The sequence below is a fragment of the Melospiza georgiana genome, chromosome 6 (genome assembly GCF_028018845.1).
Source record: "Melospiza georgiana isolate bMelGeo1 chromosome 6, bMelGeo1.pri, whole genome shotgun sequence".
Lineage (NCBI taxonomy): Eukaryota > Metazoa > Chordata > Aves > Passeriformes > Passerellidae > Melospiza > Melospiza georgiana.
In genome coordinates, this window is record NC_080435.1 from 34103220 (window position 1) to 34122862 (window position 19643).

General features: G+C 46.2%; 1 protein-coding gene across 5 annotated transcripts in view; it reads left to right on the top strand.

The window, feature by feature from the left end:
• MEIS2 (Meis homeobox 2) overlaps positions 1-2087 on the top strand; it is a 172683-nt gene extending 170596 nt beyond the window's left edge. For 3 of the 5 annotated variants that reach the window (XM_058025495.1, XM_058025492.1, XM_058025493.1), the window contains exon 13: positions 637-726. Coding sequence is in view for 2 of the 5 variants with exons in the window: in XM_058025497.1 (XP_057881480.1) it covers positions 637-923 (287 nt within the window). In the remaining 3 variants the exon portion in view is untranslated. Of the gene's footprint in view, positions 1-636 lie in introns of all 5 variants that reach the window. The other 2 variants (XM_058025497.1, XM_058025496.1) reach the window with 1 other exon arrangement.
• Positions 2088-19643: the final 17556 nt, after the last annotated feature.

Here is a 19643-nt window from a genome sequence, read left to right on the forward strand (position 1 = left end):
ATATAATAGGATTTTAATATTTGTTCTAGGAGAAAAACACGACATGTACTTTTAGGACTAAACCTTTAAGGTACTGAGCAGCAGCATACCCCATTGACTTAACTGAGTGTTGAAAGCATTCAGCATCTTTCAGGAGTTGCTTAGCACTTCAAAGATCAGGACTTTTGTTGGTATCTCAGTTTTGTTCATTTATGCAGTTGGGTCCATTGATCTGTGTGTGAAATTTGCATTGATACTGCTTAGCAAACCCAGACAGGATATAGCCTTTTACATTTTTAAAATACCAAAGAGAAGCAAATCATATATTTATGCTCAATTGACAAGTCTTTACATATAGCCAGCATCTTTGTAAAATTTATCGTAGGAATTCACCCACTAGGTTTTTTTTTAAAGTACACTTATATTTTGTGACACTCAGTTGTGCTCAATATTTAGTTCTGTTATGTGCATTATCCTGCTGAATGATCAAATTAAATGCAAACTAGAATTTGAATGTCTGCAAACATTGGCAAGAATCTGCAGCTAATTTTAGATGGAAGATTTGCAGTGTCTGTTGTTTTTCCTGTTCATTTTAGATGGGTAAATTGTAAAAACGTTGAGGAATCTGACCTGCTTTTTTTTCCCCTTTTTGTCTAGGTTTGCAAGGCATGCCAGGGGACTACGTATCTCAGGGTGGTCCTATGGGTATGAGTATGGCACAGCCAAGTTACACTCCTCCCCAGATGACCCCACACCCAACTCAATTAAGACATGGACACCCAATCCATTCATATTTGCCAAGTCACCCCCACCACCCAGCCATGATGATGCACGGAGGACCCCCTACCCACCCTGGAATGACCATGTCAGCACAGAGCCCCACAATGTTAAATTCTGTAGACCCCACTGTTGGTGGACAGGTTATGGACATTCATGCCCAATAGAATAAGGGAACTCAAGGGAAAAACAAAACAAAAACAAACAGAAACTATTTTAAGACTTTTGAACTTTGACCAGATGTTGACACTTAATACGAAATTCCAGACAGCTGTGATTATTTTTTACTTTTTGTCATTTTTCATCAACAACAGAGGACCAATGAAACAAGAACACAAATGTGAAATCATGGGCTCACTGAAATGAATATGTCCATGTACAGATCCTCTGGAAAAAAAAAAAAGACTCCAAGAGTTATAACTACTGTAGTATAAACATAGGAACTAAGTTAACTTGTACATTTCTGTTGATCACTCCGTTACGTTGCCTCAAATAGTTTTAGAAGAAAAAAAATCCTTGTTTTCCACACTATGTGTGTTGTTCCCAAAAGAATGACTGTTTTGGTTCAGCAGTGAAGTCACTATCCATGAAAGACCTGTTTTGGCCAGTGAGAAAAGAACTACCCTGGAGATGAAGATGAAAAGTCTTGCTGGGTCTCTCATCACTCAGAAGACTGTTCCAAGAAGGCCTTGCCATTCCCTCATTTTGTTCCTTCATAAAATGTGTCCTTTAGTTTCAAACAGATCTTTATAGTTTGTGCTTCATTAAGTCTCTCCCCATTCCTCCCAATCTATTTTTTTTTTTTTTGGACTCTTCTTCAAAGAGCTTGCAGGTGAAGATTTAAAAGACAGAACAGACAGAGCAGAAGCTTCTTCCAGTAGTTCTGAGCCTTGGCTTTGGACAAAACAAAACTAAAAGTTGGGCAGCTTTCCTCAATGAAAGAAGTTACTAACGGTCTTTGCACCAAACCTAGGACTTTATCATGAACTCAAAGCTTGGGAAAAAAAAGCAAGAGAATACTGTAACAAACTTCGTACAGAGTTCGGTCTATTAATTGTTTCATGTTAGATATTCTATGTGTTTACCTCAATTGAAAAAAAAAAAGAATGTTTTTGCTAGTATCAGATCTGCTGTGGAATTGGTATTGTATGTCCATGAATTCTTCCTTTCTCAGCACGTGTTCCTCACTAGAAGAAAATGCTGTTACCTTTAAGCTTTGTCAAAATTTACATTAAAATACTTGTATGAGGACTGTGACGTTATGTTTTAAAAAGGAAAAAAAAGGTGTTAAGTCACAAAATGCGGTAATAAATATTTCATTTTTGATTTTTTGCTAGGCTTTTGTGTTTTTAATCATGCTTAGGAGAGTCTGAGGTTATCATGAGAGATGTCTCAAACATATTTCTTATCAGCATTGAGAAGAAATGCTGGAAAAATCAGAAACAAGTTTGTCATCACATTAATAGAACAATTGAATGAAATGCCGTCTGAAGTTATATATTTCTGCTGATTACTGATACTAGATTTTTGCCAGATTAAACAAAATTTGAAATATTGTTTCACCAGCTTGCATTTCAGAGGTGTGAGTAATACTTGTGCTACTTGCTAAGAGCATAGGAGCTGAGCTTGAGTGGCAAAGGCCCGGACATGGGATGACTAATGCCATGTGTGTACATGTACGCGTGTGTGCGTCCATAGCCACAGCAGACCTTACCTCCAGGTATTTAGCTCAGAGGCAAAGAATGGCTTTATTGCAGGAGTGGGTTTAGAAGTTTTAGGAGAAGAAAAGAAGCTTTTACTCCAATGGGAATTTTTCCTATGTGAAAATTGCATAAGCTAGCTTTCAAGATGGTTTTAGTCCTTTTGTTGTCTTCAGCTGTTTTCAGGAAAAAAAAAAAAAAAAACAAAACAAAACAAAAAAGAAACAAACAAACCCCAAAACAAACAAAAAACAAAAAAACCCCAAAACAAACCAACCAAACCAAAACAACAAACCATCAGCTAATGACAGAAGAATGTTGATATGATATTTTGTATACAAATAGCTAGAGTAGAATCATGGTTAAAGGTTTGTTTTTTTCTTAAACTAAAGCTTCTGGCACTTTGAAGCAACTAAAACAGAGTTTGAACTAGGAAGAGCAATGATAAATTTAAAACAAAGCAGCCTCTCACCTTCCTCAGTGGCACTGTTAAATCAGCAAGAGCCGGATGGGGCCCAAAGGGCAGGGGAAAGTTCTGCCTTTTTTCCTGAGAGGAGGAGAGTGGGAAAGGACTTGTAATTAACTAAACTTTCTAGGAAACAAAAATGTCCAACTTCAACACCTGTAAATTTGTAACCCTTCTCCTCCTTCCTTCTCATCGTTCCAACTGGCCAGGATGTTTTTAAAAACTGTGAGTGACAACTTTTACCCTTGGAATGTGGAAAGAGGCTCAACCTCTTAGTTAATGTTTAATTTCTGAGCTGAGCAAATGGACCCACGCTGCTGGTGACAGAAGGGAGGATGCCAGTAGAATTTATTTAGCAATCGGGTCCTGCTTTGTGGGCGTCCCTTATAAGGCTTTCGTATGAAATTTAGATTATAATTCCCTGCTCGGCTTTGATGCTCTCTGTCCTGGTTAAAATCACATCGACCCTTCAGTCGCATAAGAAGACCACAGCCTGGGTGCCTATTCCCAAATTCTCTGATTTTTGTGGATGCAGAATTTAAGAAGGCAAGATTATTTCTGTTAGCACTTTAAAGGGGAGGCTTTTAAATTATTATTTTTTTAACAGTACTTTATTTCCTTGCAGATTTTTTTTCTCTAGAATCTGAAGAGAAATGTCAGAAATCACATTGCTAGAAAGACAGGGAAGAATGTAGCCATAGTAGATTATTTGTTTTTATAATGAACTAAATATGTGCATTGCTGTGTTGTCTTTTATTTTCTTTCTTTTTTTCTCCCCCTTTTGGGCTGTGCTCTCCGTGAGATGTCTTGCTGAAATCCAAGGTACAATATCGCGCAGAGATTTCTCCATCTGAGATTTTCTGTTTAGCATGGAAGGTTCCGATTTTGGTATTTTTAAGAACTGCTCAGCTGTCAAAAGCAAACAAAACGGGAATAATGTTTTGACAGCGGTATAGTGTTAAAGAAAATACTCAAGTCTGAATAAAAATTGCTTATGCTGTGGGAAACGAAGGGTAACAGAAGAAACACCTTTTGTTTACATACACACATGTTTATAATCCCAAATTTCTATTTCGCCGAGCGGGTCTGCGTTGGGAGTTGTAGTCACCATAAATGAGGGATTTTTTTTCCAGATTTTGCTGCCTTTAAGGCGAAGAGAGGAGGGGAGCGCACCTCCGGCAGCGCTGCCGCCCGAGCCCTGCCCGTCGCGGCGAGCGGGCACCGCAGGGCCGAAGAGGAGATGCCGGGGGGAGCCGGGCGCTCCCCACCTTTCACTCATAGCCGCAGAGAGAGCGAGGGAGAGAAAATTGCCACAGACCAGGTTTGCGAGGGCCGGGGGGCTGGGAGGGGCCGGGCCGGGCAGGGGAAGGGGTGCGGCGGGGACACGAGCTGGACCCTCTCTCCCTTGTAGGGTTTGCTCATGGCTCCAGCGGCTCTCCAGGCTGCCCGAAGGGAGCCAGGGTCTGCCGGCGGCGCATTTGCGGGGCTCCATGCGGAGCCACCAGCCCCACTGCACGCCTGATGCGTGTGCTAGGAAAAAAACCCCCATGGAGCCCGGAAAACGCCCAAATCCTTTCCCCAGGCACGACCGCGTCCCCGCGCTGCGCGGAGCGGCAGGAGAAGGCTCCGCTGGGCGGGGGGATGGCTGCGCCCCACATGTCTCCCCTGCCACGTCCCTGGGTTCAGCAGAGGAAACGGGGACGGCCTTTTAACTCTCCCAACAGCACTTGGGGAAAAATAACCCCGCTGGCGCTGCGCCGGAGCGAGGCAGCTCCAGGCTGGGCAGCCCAGCCGCTGAGGGCTGAGCAGGACCGGGTGGGATGAGGGGCGGGTGGGGGCAAGATTTGCAGGCAGATTTTAATATTAATAGTTTTGGTGGAGAGAAAGAGACAGACAGAAGGGAGGTTGCTCCTCTGGGCAGAGTCTCTGCGACACCGATGATGGATGACCCCGCACGGCTAAACAACTCCTCCCCTTCATCCCCACACGATGTCAAAGCTACTTTACTTGCAGCTTTAGGAATAAAAAAAATAAATAAACACCTTCACCCCATTCCTTATATCGATTTATGGATCATTGTGAATCAATTACTGCTCTCAATATTTTAGAATTCGCTTACAAAAACAGGAGGGTCTGCGACTGGAGGAAAAAAAATCTTTGGCTTGGTAAAAAATACAGAATCTTCTTGTATAGGCCTGTGACTAAAAAATCGCTGCTAAAAATTAGTGTTTAACCATTTTCCAGGAGTCGCATTACTGGGATGGGGTGAATATCTTTGGTGTGCGTCTCCAAGAGCGCCATTAAAACCAGAGGTTCCGCAATGCGCGTACAATACGTACGGTGCGTGCAACCTCATTGATTAACTATTCCAGGGAAGAAAGAAAGCAAAAAAACCCCAAAAACATTTAGCAATCCCAGAAGCGAACTCCATAAGGCACCCCCTGCCCCCAACTGCTCGCTGTGGTGCCGTGAGAGGGCGCGGGGCCGGGGCCGGGCTGCGCGCCCGTGGGGCCGGAGAGCGGAGCCCGGCGCGGTGGCTGCGTGCGATGGGGAGGAGGCTTCGGCAGGGACAGAAAGTGTGTGAAGTTGGATTTCTCTCGCTTTCTCTGTATTCTCCCATCTGCAGCAGTGTTTGAGGATCTCAAGGTGTTTCTATGGCTACCTTGTGTATGTGGGAGGGTCATATGTGGGGGTGCCCAAGAGAAAAGGCAGCTCTTGGGTGATCATTTATCAATGTCACCCACATAATGATTCTCTCTGCAGCCTTCTATTGATGAGGATAATTACATTAGCTCAGAGTGACTGATCAATGAAAAACCACCAAACAAAAACTTCTTTACTCTTCTATAATACCAAAAACCGATACAGAAATAAGATAGAAAGGGAGGGTGGGATTTCCCTTTCCTTCCCTTTAGCAATTATTTTTGTAACGAACAAGGGAAATCAAGGAAGTTTTATCCGATTAGTTTCCTTTTCAGAAGAGACTACCATTTTGTGAAAATGTTCCCTTAAACCTCCTGGCATCACCCGGTGCCTAGTAAAAGCAAATCGTTATTTAAAATATTAACTGCTACTTCTTCCCTAGACCCTAAATCCTTTACTTTTACAGTTGTGTTTTGTGATCAGAGAGCGGAGGTTGGACGGGGAGGGAAGAGCGGGATAGTTTGGAGCTGCGAAGAGGGAAAGGGAAGGCAAATAACTTTTCTTGCGCAATTTCAACTGTCTCTGTTTGTCAGGTTTTCTTTGGTTTTATCACTTCATAAAGTGGCTCTATTAAAGATGGAATGTGGCCTCCCTGAGATGCTGCTCTGTCCGTGAAAGCTTGCAATTAAATTACGGGTTCGTTCTTTCCAGAGTTAAAAATCAATGTTTTCTCAATTAAAGGGAATTTTAATGCTTTTATTGGGAGTTGTTAAGGACGCCGTAAATTTTACTGTAATGCCTCTGAGCTCCGCAGCCCTGCGAGTGGACAGGTTGATATTCATGTTGGTTTTGGAGGAAGAGGTTGTTGCTGGTTTTGTTTTCTCTCTAAAGGGCCTTCTCCAGAAAACTCAATCATTTTGAATAACTGCGAGACAAACTGGTGCAAAGGGGCGGAGGAGCGCAGACTCTTCCTTCTGCCCTCCCCTCTCCGTTTCTGCCATCAGCTCCCCTCGCTGTGGCGGGAGCTCTGCCGTAGCGCTCTCCCAGCGGCCGCAAGGGCGGGTTTTCCGCTGCCTTTGCTGGGAGCGGAGAAACGCTTCAGTTTCGGAGCACGTGTTCCGCTCCCCTCGGAGGGGCCGGGGTGCTGGGCGGAGGGCGGGGGGTCCCGGGGCTCCCCGGGCACAGCGAGCACCCCGGGGCTGCGCGGGGGCTCCCGTCCCGCAGCCCTGGCGTGGGGAACGGAGCGTGCCCCGTCCTGCTGCAGACCTCGCGGTTCTGTGAGCGTCTGCCTACAGACATGACTGCAAGTTAGCCCTGGGACGTGAATGATGCAAGTCGGGATAGGGCTGGCAGAGAGGCTTTTCTCTTTTTTTCTTGCCAAAATATTGTTTCTTCACAGGCTACTGTCAAGTAAAATCCCCACCAGGAGGCTGATCTTGAGCACGTTTACACGGGGTTAATTCCCCGAGCCGCGGGAGAGATCGTCCCCGGGCCGTGAGATCAGAAATAGGCCCCTATCGCCTGGTTTTGTCCGAAGAGTGTTTAAAATTCCTTAAATTACCTCCATGAAGAACCAGTGCAAACTCCTTTAGAACCAGTGCAAACTCCTTTGATTAAAGCGACTGTCAGATTCTTCGAGATTGGGAGAGAGAAAACGCAGAGTAGGATGTATTTATTATTTATACTATAGTCCACTGTGAACAGTTGGAAGGGGAGGATTAGAGAGCGCGTTTGAAAGAGGAGACAAGAGAAAGGGAGAGAGAGATGTAACCCTCTCTGTGCTTTGGACCAAGCCAGAGCTTCATTTCTGCCGCCGCCCCGGCCAGCAGCGTCCCGCACCGCTTGGTCAGGGACCGGCATCAGCAACCCGATCGCTCTGATTTTCACTCACCTTTGCATTGTTCTGCTTGAGCCTGGTGCGTGGCACTAAACACGGCCGGTCCCTAGGGAAAAAAAAAAAAAAAAAAAAAAAAAAAAAAAAAAAAAAAAACAAAAAAAACCAAAAAAAAAACCAAACCAGAGGGGGACGACTACGGATGCTTTCCACTCTCAGGCTTATGTCCGTGTGTAGAAATACAGGGCAGGGGAGAAAAACAAAGCCAAAACCAGTTTCTCACTAAGCAGGTTTGCTTTAGGAGCTCCCGTTAATGGAGGGACGGGGCAATGCAGCCCTTGTATTTGGCTAAGGTGGAAGGGAAGAGTCTGGGAGCTTTTTATTTATTTTATTTTATTTTATTTTATTTCAATTTATTTCATTTTATTTCTTTTTATTTTATTTCTTTTTTTTTTTTTTAATACGTGGTTTTTTTCCTTGTGGCTGCGGCTCTCCAATTCGGAAACATTTTCAAATCTATGAGCCTTGAATGGACAAATACTCGCTATTAATATGGGACATGGACGAGTGGCAAAAAAGCTGAATGGAAACTGTGCGGTAGCTTTAGGAGAAACTAACGATGTGCTTCAGCTCTTGCCATTACAGAGAAGGAAAGAGGGGGAAGCCCCTTCTGATTAATAACTAGCAGGGTAATGTTGAGGGCTTTTTCTGCCCGATTGCCTTTTTGAATTAGAGCCGATTTCTTCACACTTCAATAGGGCCTGTCTCTTTTAAAATGACTGACAGATTTGTTTCTCCTTTTTTCTCTCCCTGAGACTTAATGATGTAAATTTTCTAATTAGTTAAATCACGTTGCTTAAAGGCCTTAATGTTTACCGGGCAAGGAATGATAGCCGCATTCGGATCTCTCGAAATAACCAGCGAAATAATATTAGAGTTTTTACAGCGGGAGGGAGGGAGGGGGAAAGAGCAGAGGGAGAGATGGGCTGGGGAAATATCACGTAAAATGAGAGCTAAAGTTCAGCCCGGAGCTTCTTCCCTCCTCCCCCACGCCCCCGAACCCGCTTTTATTTTTCAATCAGCTAAGATTTAATTAGGAGCCCCCAGGCCGGACGATCTGATATTTTCTCATTAGTTTCCCATCAGTAATCTTGAGTGTTAGATTGGCTTAAAGGTTGTCAACATTTGACCAATTTTATTTAAGGCAAAGAAATCACGCATTATAGCTCCGGGACCCGAGACCTGAAAATAAATCCTGCCCGGATCAGCGGAACTAACATGCGAAAAAAATGTTGACAATTCACCGTCGTGTTTAATAAGTTGCGTAATGCACGGTACGCACACGCACGGAGAGCGGCACGGCGACACCCGCGCCCGGCACGGCGCACCCCCGGCTGTCCCCGCGCGTGTGCGTGCACACGCGTGTGCGTGTGCGCGGGTGCCTCCACGCGTGCGTGCGCGGTGTGTGCCTGTGTGCGCACACGTGTGTGTGCCCCGCGTCCGCGCCTGCCCCATGAGTGTGTCCGTGTGCGTGTCCGTGTGTCCCATGTGTGTCCGTGTCCGTGTGTCCGTGTCCGTGTGCGGGCGCGCGGCGCGGCAGCGCGGGCTCCCAGCGCAACCTCGGAGCGCCCCCTGCTGCCCGCGCCCGGCGGCGCGCTCCGCCCGCGCTGCGCTGCGCGCCGGGGCGAGGAGCGGAGCGGAGCGGAGAGAGGGGGCCCTCGCCCCGCGCCTCCCTTTCGGCCGGGGGGATCGCAACATGAACTGTTTAGAGGCTGCCCTTTTCCTTCCTGTGCGAGCGCGGAGCTGCCGGGAGCGGAGAGGGGCGGCCGATAAGCAGGAGGCACGTGCTTTTGTAGCCCCCGCCGTTTACCCTGCGCGCCTCTGCGCGCCCCGGGCCCGGCGGCACCGTGGGGGTGCTCAGGGGCCGCCACCCCAATTTGGCTGCCCGCGTGTCCCCTCTGCGCGCCTGGCCGCAGGCGGGCGGAAAAGGCAATAAAGCGCTGCCCAAGGGGTGTCACAAGGCCCCCGTGATTTCTAGGTAAGGCCACGGCTTCATGTTTGTTGGAAGCACAAGAGCAGGGTAAAATCGACCGGTCTCTTACGATTTCACCGCAGACTTTTCTTCTCTGATCGAGCGGGCTACTTCGCGCCCGCCTCCGCTGCCCTACGCGCACCCACGCGTGCCAGCCCGCCGTGCCCGGGTGGGCTCGGCCAGGGCTGTGCTGCCCGCGGCCCTGGCAGGAGCGGGACAAGCGGCCGGCGTGCCCGCAGCCCGGCGTGCCCACAGCCCGGCCCGGCGTGCCCGCAGCCCGGCGTGCCCACAGCCCGGCCCGGCGTGCCCGCAGCCCGGCGTGCCCACAGCCCGGCCCGGCGTGCCCAGCCCGGCGTGCCCGCAGCCCGGCCCGGCGTGCCCGCAGCCCGGCATGCCCACAGCCCGGCCCGGCGTGCCCAGCCCGGCGTGCCCGCAGCCCGGCGTGCCCACAGCCCGGCGTGCCCGCAGCCCGGCATGCCCACAGCCCGGCCCGGCGTGCCCACAGCCCGGCGTGCCCGCAGCCCGGCCCGGCGCGGCGAGCGCTGCCCGGGGAGCGCTCCGGCGCTGCTGCCGGGGCCGGCACGGCGCAACTCCGCTCGGGAGCCGCCAATACATCCTAAACTGCTTTAGGAGACACCCCAGCCTCTTCGCACTCTGGGGTACTACAGTTACATATTTACTGTGTACAAGGTAATTTTGCCCAATTTAAAAAAAAAAAAAAAAAAAAAAAAAAAAAAAAAAAAAAAAAGAAATAATCGCACAAACCCAGTACTCAAACCTGCATCTTGTCCCGTTGATTCAGGGATGTGCCTTATGTGCCTTGAGGCAGTCCAAGCAAAACAATGCTGCGCAGAAGACATTGCTGGACCAAGGCAGTAGTTGCTCAAATTTATTTTCTTTTAAAAAATGTGCATGAAAGGAGATGGGGGAGGGCGGAAGAGAATATTTATCAGAATACCAGAAGACACCTTTCTTGAAACAAAGGCAAGGGGAATCATCTCTATTGCAAATCTATCAAGCAGAGAGCAAATAACAATATTTATAGTCGGACATTCAAAAATACAATGTGCTTAAATAACAACAAATGCTTTTTACAGTTGTTACAGCGTAGCTTAATAAAAAATTAGCCTTACTGACAGTCTTGTCAACATCTTAAGTAAATTATCATAGCGATGGTCTTTGGAGAAGAAAACCCACACTCCTTGCTAAAACACCTCCTATCATTAATCTTAAACCACTTGAAGATTATGATGGAAAGAATGGGATCAGTAACCATTATCATCTCAAATTGCTGTTAAAAACTCCGCTGTTTATTTTTGCAACAAAAGCGAATGTATCTGGGAAATGCAGAAAGGGGAAGAAAGGAAAACACAAGAAAGGCAGAACAATTGAGGCGAATCCTGTTGCAACCTCGATGATAAACACATGGAAAAAGCTGTTACTGCTCTGCGGATTGCTGGAATTTGGGTAGACGTTAGAAAAATAAACAAAGTGATGACTCCGCACCAGTTCTGTAAATGCACTGCTACACTCAAAAAACCAAACAAAAAAAAAGGTAACATCTTAAAATTATTTGTGTTTTCCTGAATATTCGGTATTTGCCTTTATCTGCATATATCGTTTGATAAAGATCTAAAGTATTTAAAATGTGCTTGCACCTTTCACTGTTCATAGGTAGAAAAAAAATTGATTTCGACACTTTCTTGCTCGTATTTTGTATGCATTGCCTGATTTCTAGTAATCGTCAGAATAAAGTCTATAGCGTAGTTTTATGAAGATCCGACATACTGGAAACATTTGCTCAGAGCGAAACCTTTCCAGAAGCGATTCAGATTTTTATTGTAGTCTCCCCTGTTAGAATATCATCCCTCTTTGAAATACATTTTTACAGATAAAAAATAATATTTTTCCCTCGTCAAACTAATTCCAGGGTTTGTCAGAGAAGGGAGAATCTGCTGATTTAGGGACACTCGACCTGCATGTTATCAACGGATCTTTACACCTTCAATGGATCCGCCAATCGATGAGAGGTGGGCACACGTCTGAATACAATCAAAGGCAGGTTTTTGAAGTTATTCTTTCAAAATGTGGAAGTTTACACGAAGCCTTCAAAGAGGACGATGCACGCCGGCGGGCCCTCCTCCTCCCCTCCCTGCAAGTCAGAGGAGAGGGTGCCGTTCAACCAGGTCGTTGCGAGTTAAAACAAACCAAACAATTACTTTCGCCCGGCAGAGCTGCATCTCCCCGTCGCTCCCGCGGCGGTGCCCGCCAGCAGCGGTGTGCCGGAGGCAGAGGCGGGCGGGCTGCGCTCCGCGGGGCGGGGGACGGCGCTGTGCCCCCGGCGCTGCGCGGAGGGGCGCGCAGGTAGCGCGGCGGGAGCGGAGCCCGAGCAGCGCTCGCAGCTCCCCCGCCGCGGCCCCGCAGTGACCCCAGCCCGGGGCTGCCGAGAGGTGAGAGGTGACGCTGTTAGCCGGCGCAGACCTGGCCCTTTTAAAGCCACAGCTAATCAGTCCTTTGCTAAATTAAAATATAGAAACCAGAGGGGAAGCAATTTCGATGTAAAGAATTACCGTGCGCGCTCCCAGGACGAAATAGTATTGAAATGAGGACGGTGCTCTCTGCGACAGACAGATTTGTCACCCAGGAGCAGTTGGGCTAAGATAAACTATAAAATTATACATCCGCTGTATAGATCCCGTAGATGTGCACGTGTGGGAGATAAGGTATCCTACACGCACACAATAATAAAATAAGGATCTGGAGCCCTTAAAAAACTTCAGCCCCATAAGCTGTACAGCGGGGTGATTGTTACAGGGCAGCGGGCACTGGGTGGTTAATTGCCCACCTACCTAAAGGCTCAGAGATTCATTACAATGTGGGAAGAAATTAAAGCGGAAAAAAAGTGATACATTTTCCTGTCAATTCATTTGTCTTCGATTTCAAGTTATTCTTTAACCTCTGTAAGAATTAGGAACTAACTGTGAGAGGGGTGTGTGTACGTGTGTGCACATGCACTACAGCCATACAGTAGGTACGCCTGTGTTTGTGATGTACAAATATGTGTGATCTGAGCACATGAATTAGCTCACGAACAGTGGAAAATGGTGACAGTTCCATTTTTCTTCTTTAATTAGGAAATATTCCTTGATTGTCTTGGCACCCATTACTTTCTAATAACTCCATAGAACGAGGAGAAGAAGAATAAGTGTCTGGTGCAAGTAACCCGCTATAAAGCAATTATTTTACTAGGATAATATGCAATTGCAAGTACAACACCATAACGGCCATGAATGAGACGCAAAGGTAAAAAATAAAAAATAAAGGCTACTAGAGTGATAATATTTGAGAGTACAGACAATTCAATGGGTCCCAGTAAGAAATATCTAGCCTTGGTAACGTAGCTCTGCTACAGCTAGATTGCAAAGAAACTTTCCCTTTTCATGTGTTTCAGGCAGCAAAATGCTGGGTTCAGAAGACTGCGAGCCAGTTTCCTGCACACTACTATAATTAATTTGCGTGCGGAGATCAAAGATCCGAGGGCGAAGGAAATAATTGATTCTGCCAGAAAACGCTTCCCTGGCGCAGAACACGGTCAGCCGCCACCCACGGCAAGTAAGCTGCTGCGTGGAACTATTTTTGACTGAACAAAAGCCTGACGGAGCAAACACCTGACGCCAGGGAGCAGCGTTCCCGGGGGAGGGAGGGGGGCTGGCGGCGGTGGCGGTGCCGGGCTGCCCGTCCCATGGCGCCGGGGCCGCTCCCGCCGAGAGCAGCGCGGCCCGGCCCGGCCCGGTGCCCGGGGAGCGCTGTCCTGCCCCCGCCGGCACCGGGCTGGGGCTGCGGGACGGCCCAGAGGCGACAGAGAGCAGGCACGGCAGCCACCGGGGCAGGCCAGTGACACCTCTCCTGCTGACGCTGCTCTGTAACTTGTGCGTGTGGTTTCAGAAAGCAGAGGCCGCTTTTATCCCGAGGAGTCAGCTGTGTTTACCTGCAAGGCACCGAGCACTCGGCGGGCGGGCACCGCTCCTGGCGGCGGCCGTGCGGCACCGGGGCACGCCCCAGCCTCCCGCATCGCCGCGGCCCGAACTTCGGCTCTGGTGTGAGCGTGGATAAACACGACAAACGCTGTGAAGTTGGGCGGCAGGAGAAGCGCTGGGCGAGCTGTGCCGTCAGCCGCAAGGGGTGGCCGGCCGCCGCTCTCGGCCCGGCTGGCCCTGGCGCAGAGCGGGATCCCCCCGGGAACCTGTCTCCCCCCGGGGCCGGCGGGGACAGCTCCGGCCCTCACCCCTCTCTGGTGACCGGCAGCTTGAGGAAGCCTCTCACCGGCCGGCTTTTGCCCCTCTTTGAAACACTCATCCCTTCTTTCCCTCCCTCGCCCCCAGCCCTTCTCCGGCGGCCGCCTGGCCGGGGGTGCTGGCTTCCTTACAAGGGCGCCGGCGGCCGAGCTGGGAGAGGAGGAGGAGGAGGAGGAAGGGGAGGGGGCGGTCGCGGTGGCGGAGGAGCCCTTCCCGGAGGGGCGGCGGGCAGTGGCAGAGTCCCTGCACGCACAAAACGCCGCAAGCCCCGAGCGACCTGTCAGCCCCTCGCCCCCCCGGCTCCCCGCCTCGCCTCTCGCCAGAGTCAACACAGAGCTGCAATCCATTTGGGCGATTTAGTTAAAATAAATAAACCCGCGAAGATTCACTAGCGAGCGATGCATCATCGACCCGGAGGTTTATTAAGAGGCTCCTTTACAGCCGCGGCTGCAGCCCCTGCTCCGTCGGAGAGGGGGAGGCCGGGCGGCGTTGGGGGAACGCTGCGGCAGCCAGGGTGACCCCCGGTCCCCCACACCCGCCCCCCGGCAGGGACCCCCACGGGACCCCCACCCTCTCTGTGCCCGTCCCCTGTCCCCGCAGAGCCCGCAAAGAGGGGGAAGTGCCCACCCGACGGCTGCTGCAGGGCAGTGGCACTCATTTCCCTGAGTGTTTGAGGGAGGGAGAAGAGGGTCGGGAGACATTGTTGTCGGTGGCGATTGTTAACCCAAATAATAATAATAATAAAGAAAAATCGTTACAGCTGGGTGCTGGCTGAATATGGCAATTACTATTATTGCCAATCACGATTAGAAATAATTATCCTGAAAGCAGGGAGGGTTCAGCTGCCAAGGTGTTTTGAATAATCGCTTCAAAATGAACAGCAAAATATTAGGTTCCCACACAGGGACGATCGCAAACTTTCGGTTGCAGCAGCGTATAAAGGAGATCTTACCACGGGTGAGCTCGTTTACTTGTGAGGCTCCAATTTCTCACCTCCTACAGTCCAGTGCTGCTCTGTTCCCCCATCACCCTGCACGGTGGCCTCGCAGAGTGCCCATCCTCCTCCCCCTACCCTGAACGCCAAACACCTTCCCGAGGCTGTGGGGCTCGAGTCCCTCCATCTTCGATAAAAATGAAGCAGACTGCGAGGGATGACACGGGTCCGGGCTGAAACTCTGCTCGCTGTATTTATTTCGTGCAGTTCGACGCAGGCCCTCTCATTTCAGCTGTTTCAAACGATGTGTCGCTAGGAAGAGGTCACAGGTGACTGGCAAGTTCAACCTACTTAGCTCAATTATCCAAGTTTCATTTTCAAATTGTGTTCAATTTGATCTTCCTGCTTCCCTCCAAATTATCTCAGAGGAAAAAAAAAAATCAAATGAAAGCAGACAATTTAAGCCAAATCCTGTATACCACTATTTATATGCAAAACCATTTTTGTGATATATACTCCGCTTAATGACTATGGAATGCCAGATCTTTCCAAGGGAATTTACAAACCTAGCCATCAAATTATTTCAAAGGCAGGCCTATTAGGGACAAAAATAATTATGAACTTTCAGGAGCTTTGTAAAAACATAAGTTTCTGAATGTTGTCTCTTTAAATTTTTCTTAAGTTTGTTTTTAGTTTAAGCCTGGAGGCACAGTAGAGAGATATGCAGAGTCTAATAAGGAGTTTGGAAAATAATGTGCTGTAATCCAGTGCCGAGCTACTTCTCCATAAAATATGGATAAGGAATCAATTCATAAGCACAAATATCTACTAGGATAGAGTTTTAACAAACATTTCACATGAGCATTCTTATATGCATTATTAAGTACATAACAAAAGTGCTTCAAATCAAGCCCTATACAGTCACATCTGGAAATGGTCTTTTCCGTCTAATTTTCTTTTTTTTCTCTCAAAAAAAAAGTTAGAAGAAAAACTAGTCCGTCCCCTTGTATATTAATTGTTACCATCAGCTTTTAATCAGCAACATGTATAGTTAGATTTACAGAATCCATTCCATGTTGCCCCTGTAGAGAACAGTAAAATGAAGATAGTATCTTTATTCATTTGCAGAATCTGATGTTAAAACCAGACCCACCCACAAGCAGCACATACATTGCTCTGTGCATATGGAGAGGCGTGTAGATGCATAGACACAACACACTTATACATGGAAACGAGTCATGACCGTGAACTGGAAAACATAATAAAAAGTATCTGTGCATTTCACCACATCCTGAGTCAGACATCATCAGATAAGAAGCAACCTAGGGAAAACTAGTTTATAATCAGACACAGCCAATTTCTGAGAGCATTGGATCCATAGCAAGCTTTGCTGTATGATGCTTAAGCACAATTTTAAAGGAAGCATTTCAGGCTTTTTAGTCAAGTAAAGCATTAGTATGAAGGAAAAAAGGGTAAATAAACTCCCCTCAGGTTGCAAAGCGTTGATACAATTTTGATTATTTTTTTCCTAATATATAAGAGTATTTTTTTCTAATGTATAATTAATGGAATTACATTCTGAGGACAAAGATAAAAGAATATCTAAGATTTACTACTATTACTTTCATTTTTTTAAAGTAAATATTATATTTTTCCTTTGAGAGGAAAGGCAAGCAAAGTATTTTCCAAATAGAAAGAGCAAGAACTATTTAGAAGAAAAACCATAAGCAATGTGTTTTTTTTAAATACTCTGGAGTTTTCTGAACAACTCTGATGTACTCACATTCTTATCACAACTATTTTCTTTTTACTATTGTAAGTGGATATTCAAGCTAAATTGATGCTTTATGTATATCCTGTCTCAATTTGTAGTACTCTATTCTCTGTAAGGAGATAATTTGAAAAAAAATACAAAAAAGAAGAAGTGATACCACTGACAACAATTTACTTAAATTCACAAACCTTGAAATTGATGCATCTCCTATCAATCATAGTCAGAAGACACAGTAAAACACATCCAACATTTGTATATCAAAACTGGGACTAAAAAAACCCTGTTTTGTTCAATTTAGATGTCCTTCAACATGTTGTCATTTTATACACTGATATTACTGGGGGATTTTTACTATGGGTTGGCTTTCTTCTGTCAAACATGCAAGACAGTAACCTTGCAAAATTTAAGTGCATGCCATTATACTGCACAGATGTTTGTTCTCACTCAGTTACTGACAATGAAATACTTATTAAATAATAATAAGGTGATATTGACTTCTCTATTCTGTCGATATGAAGATCTGTTGATCTGTGAGGTTAATATTGATGAGGCAGAGTGAGGTAAACATTTCATCAGGAGGGCAGATAAATTCCAATACTGGTATAAGAACCACCCCCCCCCCGCCCCCAACTTTGCACATTACCAGAAGCTAATCCTATTTTGTATTGGTGTGTGAGCACCAATTCAACCTATCAGCATGCACAAGATACTGCTGAAGTAAATCCTTGATGCTTACTTTCAGGAAACATTTTCCAAAAATGACTATCATAGGTATTTAGAACCAAGCTCAAACAATGCCAAGCACTCAGGGTCCTCAGTCATTCTGCATGTTTTGTTGCCAATGGCACATTTCCTTTAAGCATTACTGTGAGGCTCCACGTGCAACCTCAATAAAGAGATTCCTGTTTGAGTCGCAGAAATGAGAGAAATGCTTTTTTTTTTTTTTTTTTTTTTTTAATAGGATGAGCTCTTTCTGTCAAAATATTATTTTTATTTGTTGTTCCATCAAAACGTTTCTGGAAGTTCCCTCTCTTTACCCTCTGCCACAGAACACAATATTGTACACATTTTGAACAATACAAAGAGCCATTTAACTTGATGGGTCTGGCAGAAGAAGCTGCTTTCTTATTCATTATTATCTTTAGATTTTCCTTCATTCTATTTAAGCAAAGCTTAGAGCTGCTCTTTATAGAAGAATATTCCATCAGTCAGGTAGGTCTCATACTTTGACAGCATTATTTCAGCATGTTATTTTTAATGTATGGTACTTAAACAAGTACAGAGAATCCATGTAACTTGTTTCCTGGCTTTTGGATAGAAATTAAAATGATATGACCTAATATGCAAGAAAATAAGACACCATAGGTTTTTCCATACTAGTGCCAAAAGAAGCTCTTGCCAATTTTCCACTTTTGGTTATTAATTAGGGCCTCAATCCTACCCTTTCATTTGCAGAAGTAAAACACAGGTGTGAAGCAACTCTGCCTGTCTCTTTGCCAGGGCAGACAACTCTGCCTTGTCCACAGTGTGATTGTTGACAGGGGAAGAGCTCGGTCACACAGAGCTTACTGTGAGGCAGCAGCATAAAACTCAAAAACATTACTTTGTCTGTTCTTATCAGAGATCACAGCCTGGTTTCTGGGGCAGAAGAGCCATTCTCACATTCTCCTCCCTCTTGCCTGTCCGTAGCAGAACTGCTGTGCCTCAGCAGGGAAGGCTGGGCAAGGACTTGGCGCCTTCTCTGCATTATGGTGACATCTCCTTGGTAGGACAGTGGAGGAAAAACCTCATTCTTGCTATTTGTGCTACTTCTCCTCTGAAGGAGCTAGGCTGGCCATCTGCTGCTCCTTCCAGGGATCACTTAGGGGTCTAATACCTTATATTTTGTTGTTTGCAAAATGTGATGATTTATGTCTGAGAAAGGTAACAACAACATTTCTTTTTTGACCTCATGCTTTCTTGTTCTCCCCAGCACATGCTCAGCAGAACTCTGCTGCTGGGTTTTTTGCACCTCAGGCCATGATGCTGTTTGAAGACTCCTGTCTCTGAAAATTCCTGCATTCACCCAAGTCTCTGTTAAAGGCAGTGGGATTTTGTGCATTTGTGTTTTGCCACACTCTCTGCTTTTGTCTGTTTTTTAGATCTTTTTGTCCTTGTATATCTTGAGGAACTTTCTCCTACAATTATCTGAACTATTTCCCAATATCTGTGTAATGATAGTCAGATGGCAGAGCATCTGGGAGCAGTGCTTTCGTTCATGGGTACCTTGTTTTCTACCATGTGGTTGGATGGTCTTAAAAAAATTCTTTCTAGCACACATGTCAAGTAATCTGGTAATAAAATCCCCAGAATAAGAAACATTTCAAGTTTTAATTCACACTGAGATTTTCTGAAAGTTTGCTAACATTAAAAAAAAAACCCTTTAGGCAATTTAGGGCGCAGTTTTTGGTAACCTCAGGACTCTGGGTCAGGGTTCCACATGTACAATATAAGAACTAGACTAGGGTCTTGTTCTGCAGAATATCTGTGCTTGTATTTATCTGAAACAACCTAGGTTTTGCAGATCTTGGGTATGCAAGAGGATACAGCAAATAAGTTTAATACTTTTGGTAATAACTACATTTGAGAAATGTTATTGTATAGCACTATTTCAGTGCATGCCTTTGCAAGGGCAAGGTATATTCTCTGTAAAGTTCTCCTTAATATTTCAAGCTCATTCTTTTCTGTGGCTTCAAGGCTGGAAATTCTGTACTCATATTTCTTACGTGGCAATAAGGATATTGAAGGAACAACTATTCTGCTAGTGAACTAAGCTGAATAAGAGAGGAAATCCATAGTGACTGGGGGCTCCCATCTCTAGTCATGTGCTTCACAGCACAGATTGCAAGAGGAGGAATAGGCAGCAAACTGTGTAAAATGAGCACAGGTAATTCCAACACTGTGAAAACACTCCTGCCTTGAGAGCACTAGCAATGAAAAGGTTACAAGAAAGGGATAATAAAAAAATCAAAAGAAACCAAATAGAGATAGGTTTCTTTGCCAGTAGAGAAGCCCCTTTCTAAGATGGTGGCCTTATATACAAGTACATTTGTCTTCCAGCCCCACTGCTGTTGATTACAATTCTGATGCCACTGGAGGGGTTACGGTTTTGTTGAGTTTCTGGATCTCAATTGCGCTGTCAAGGGGTCATTCTTTCTGGTAATAAGGTA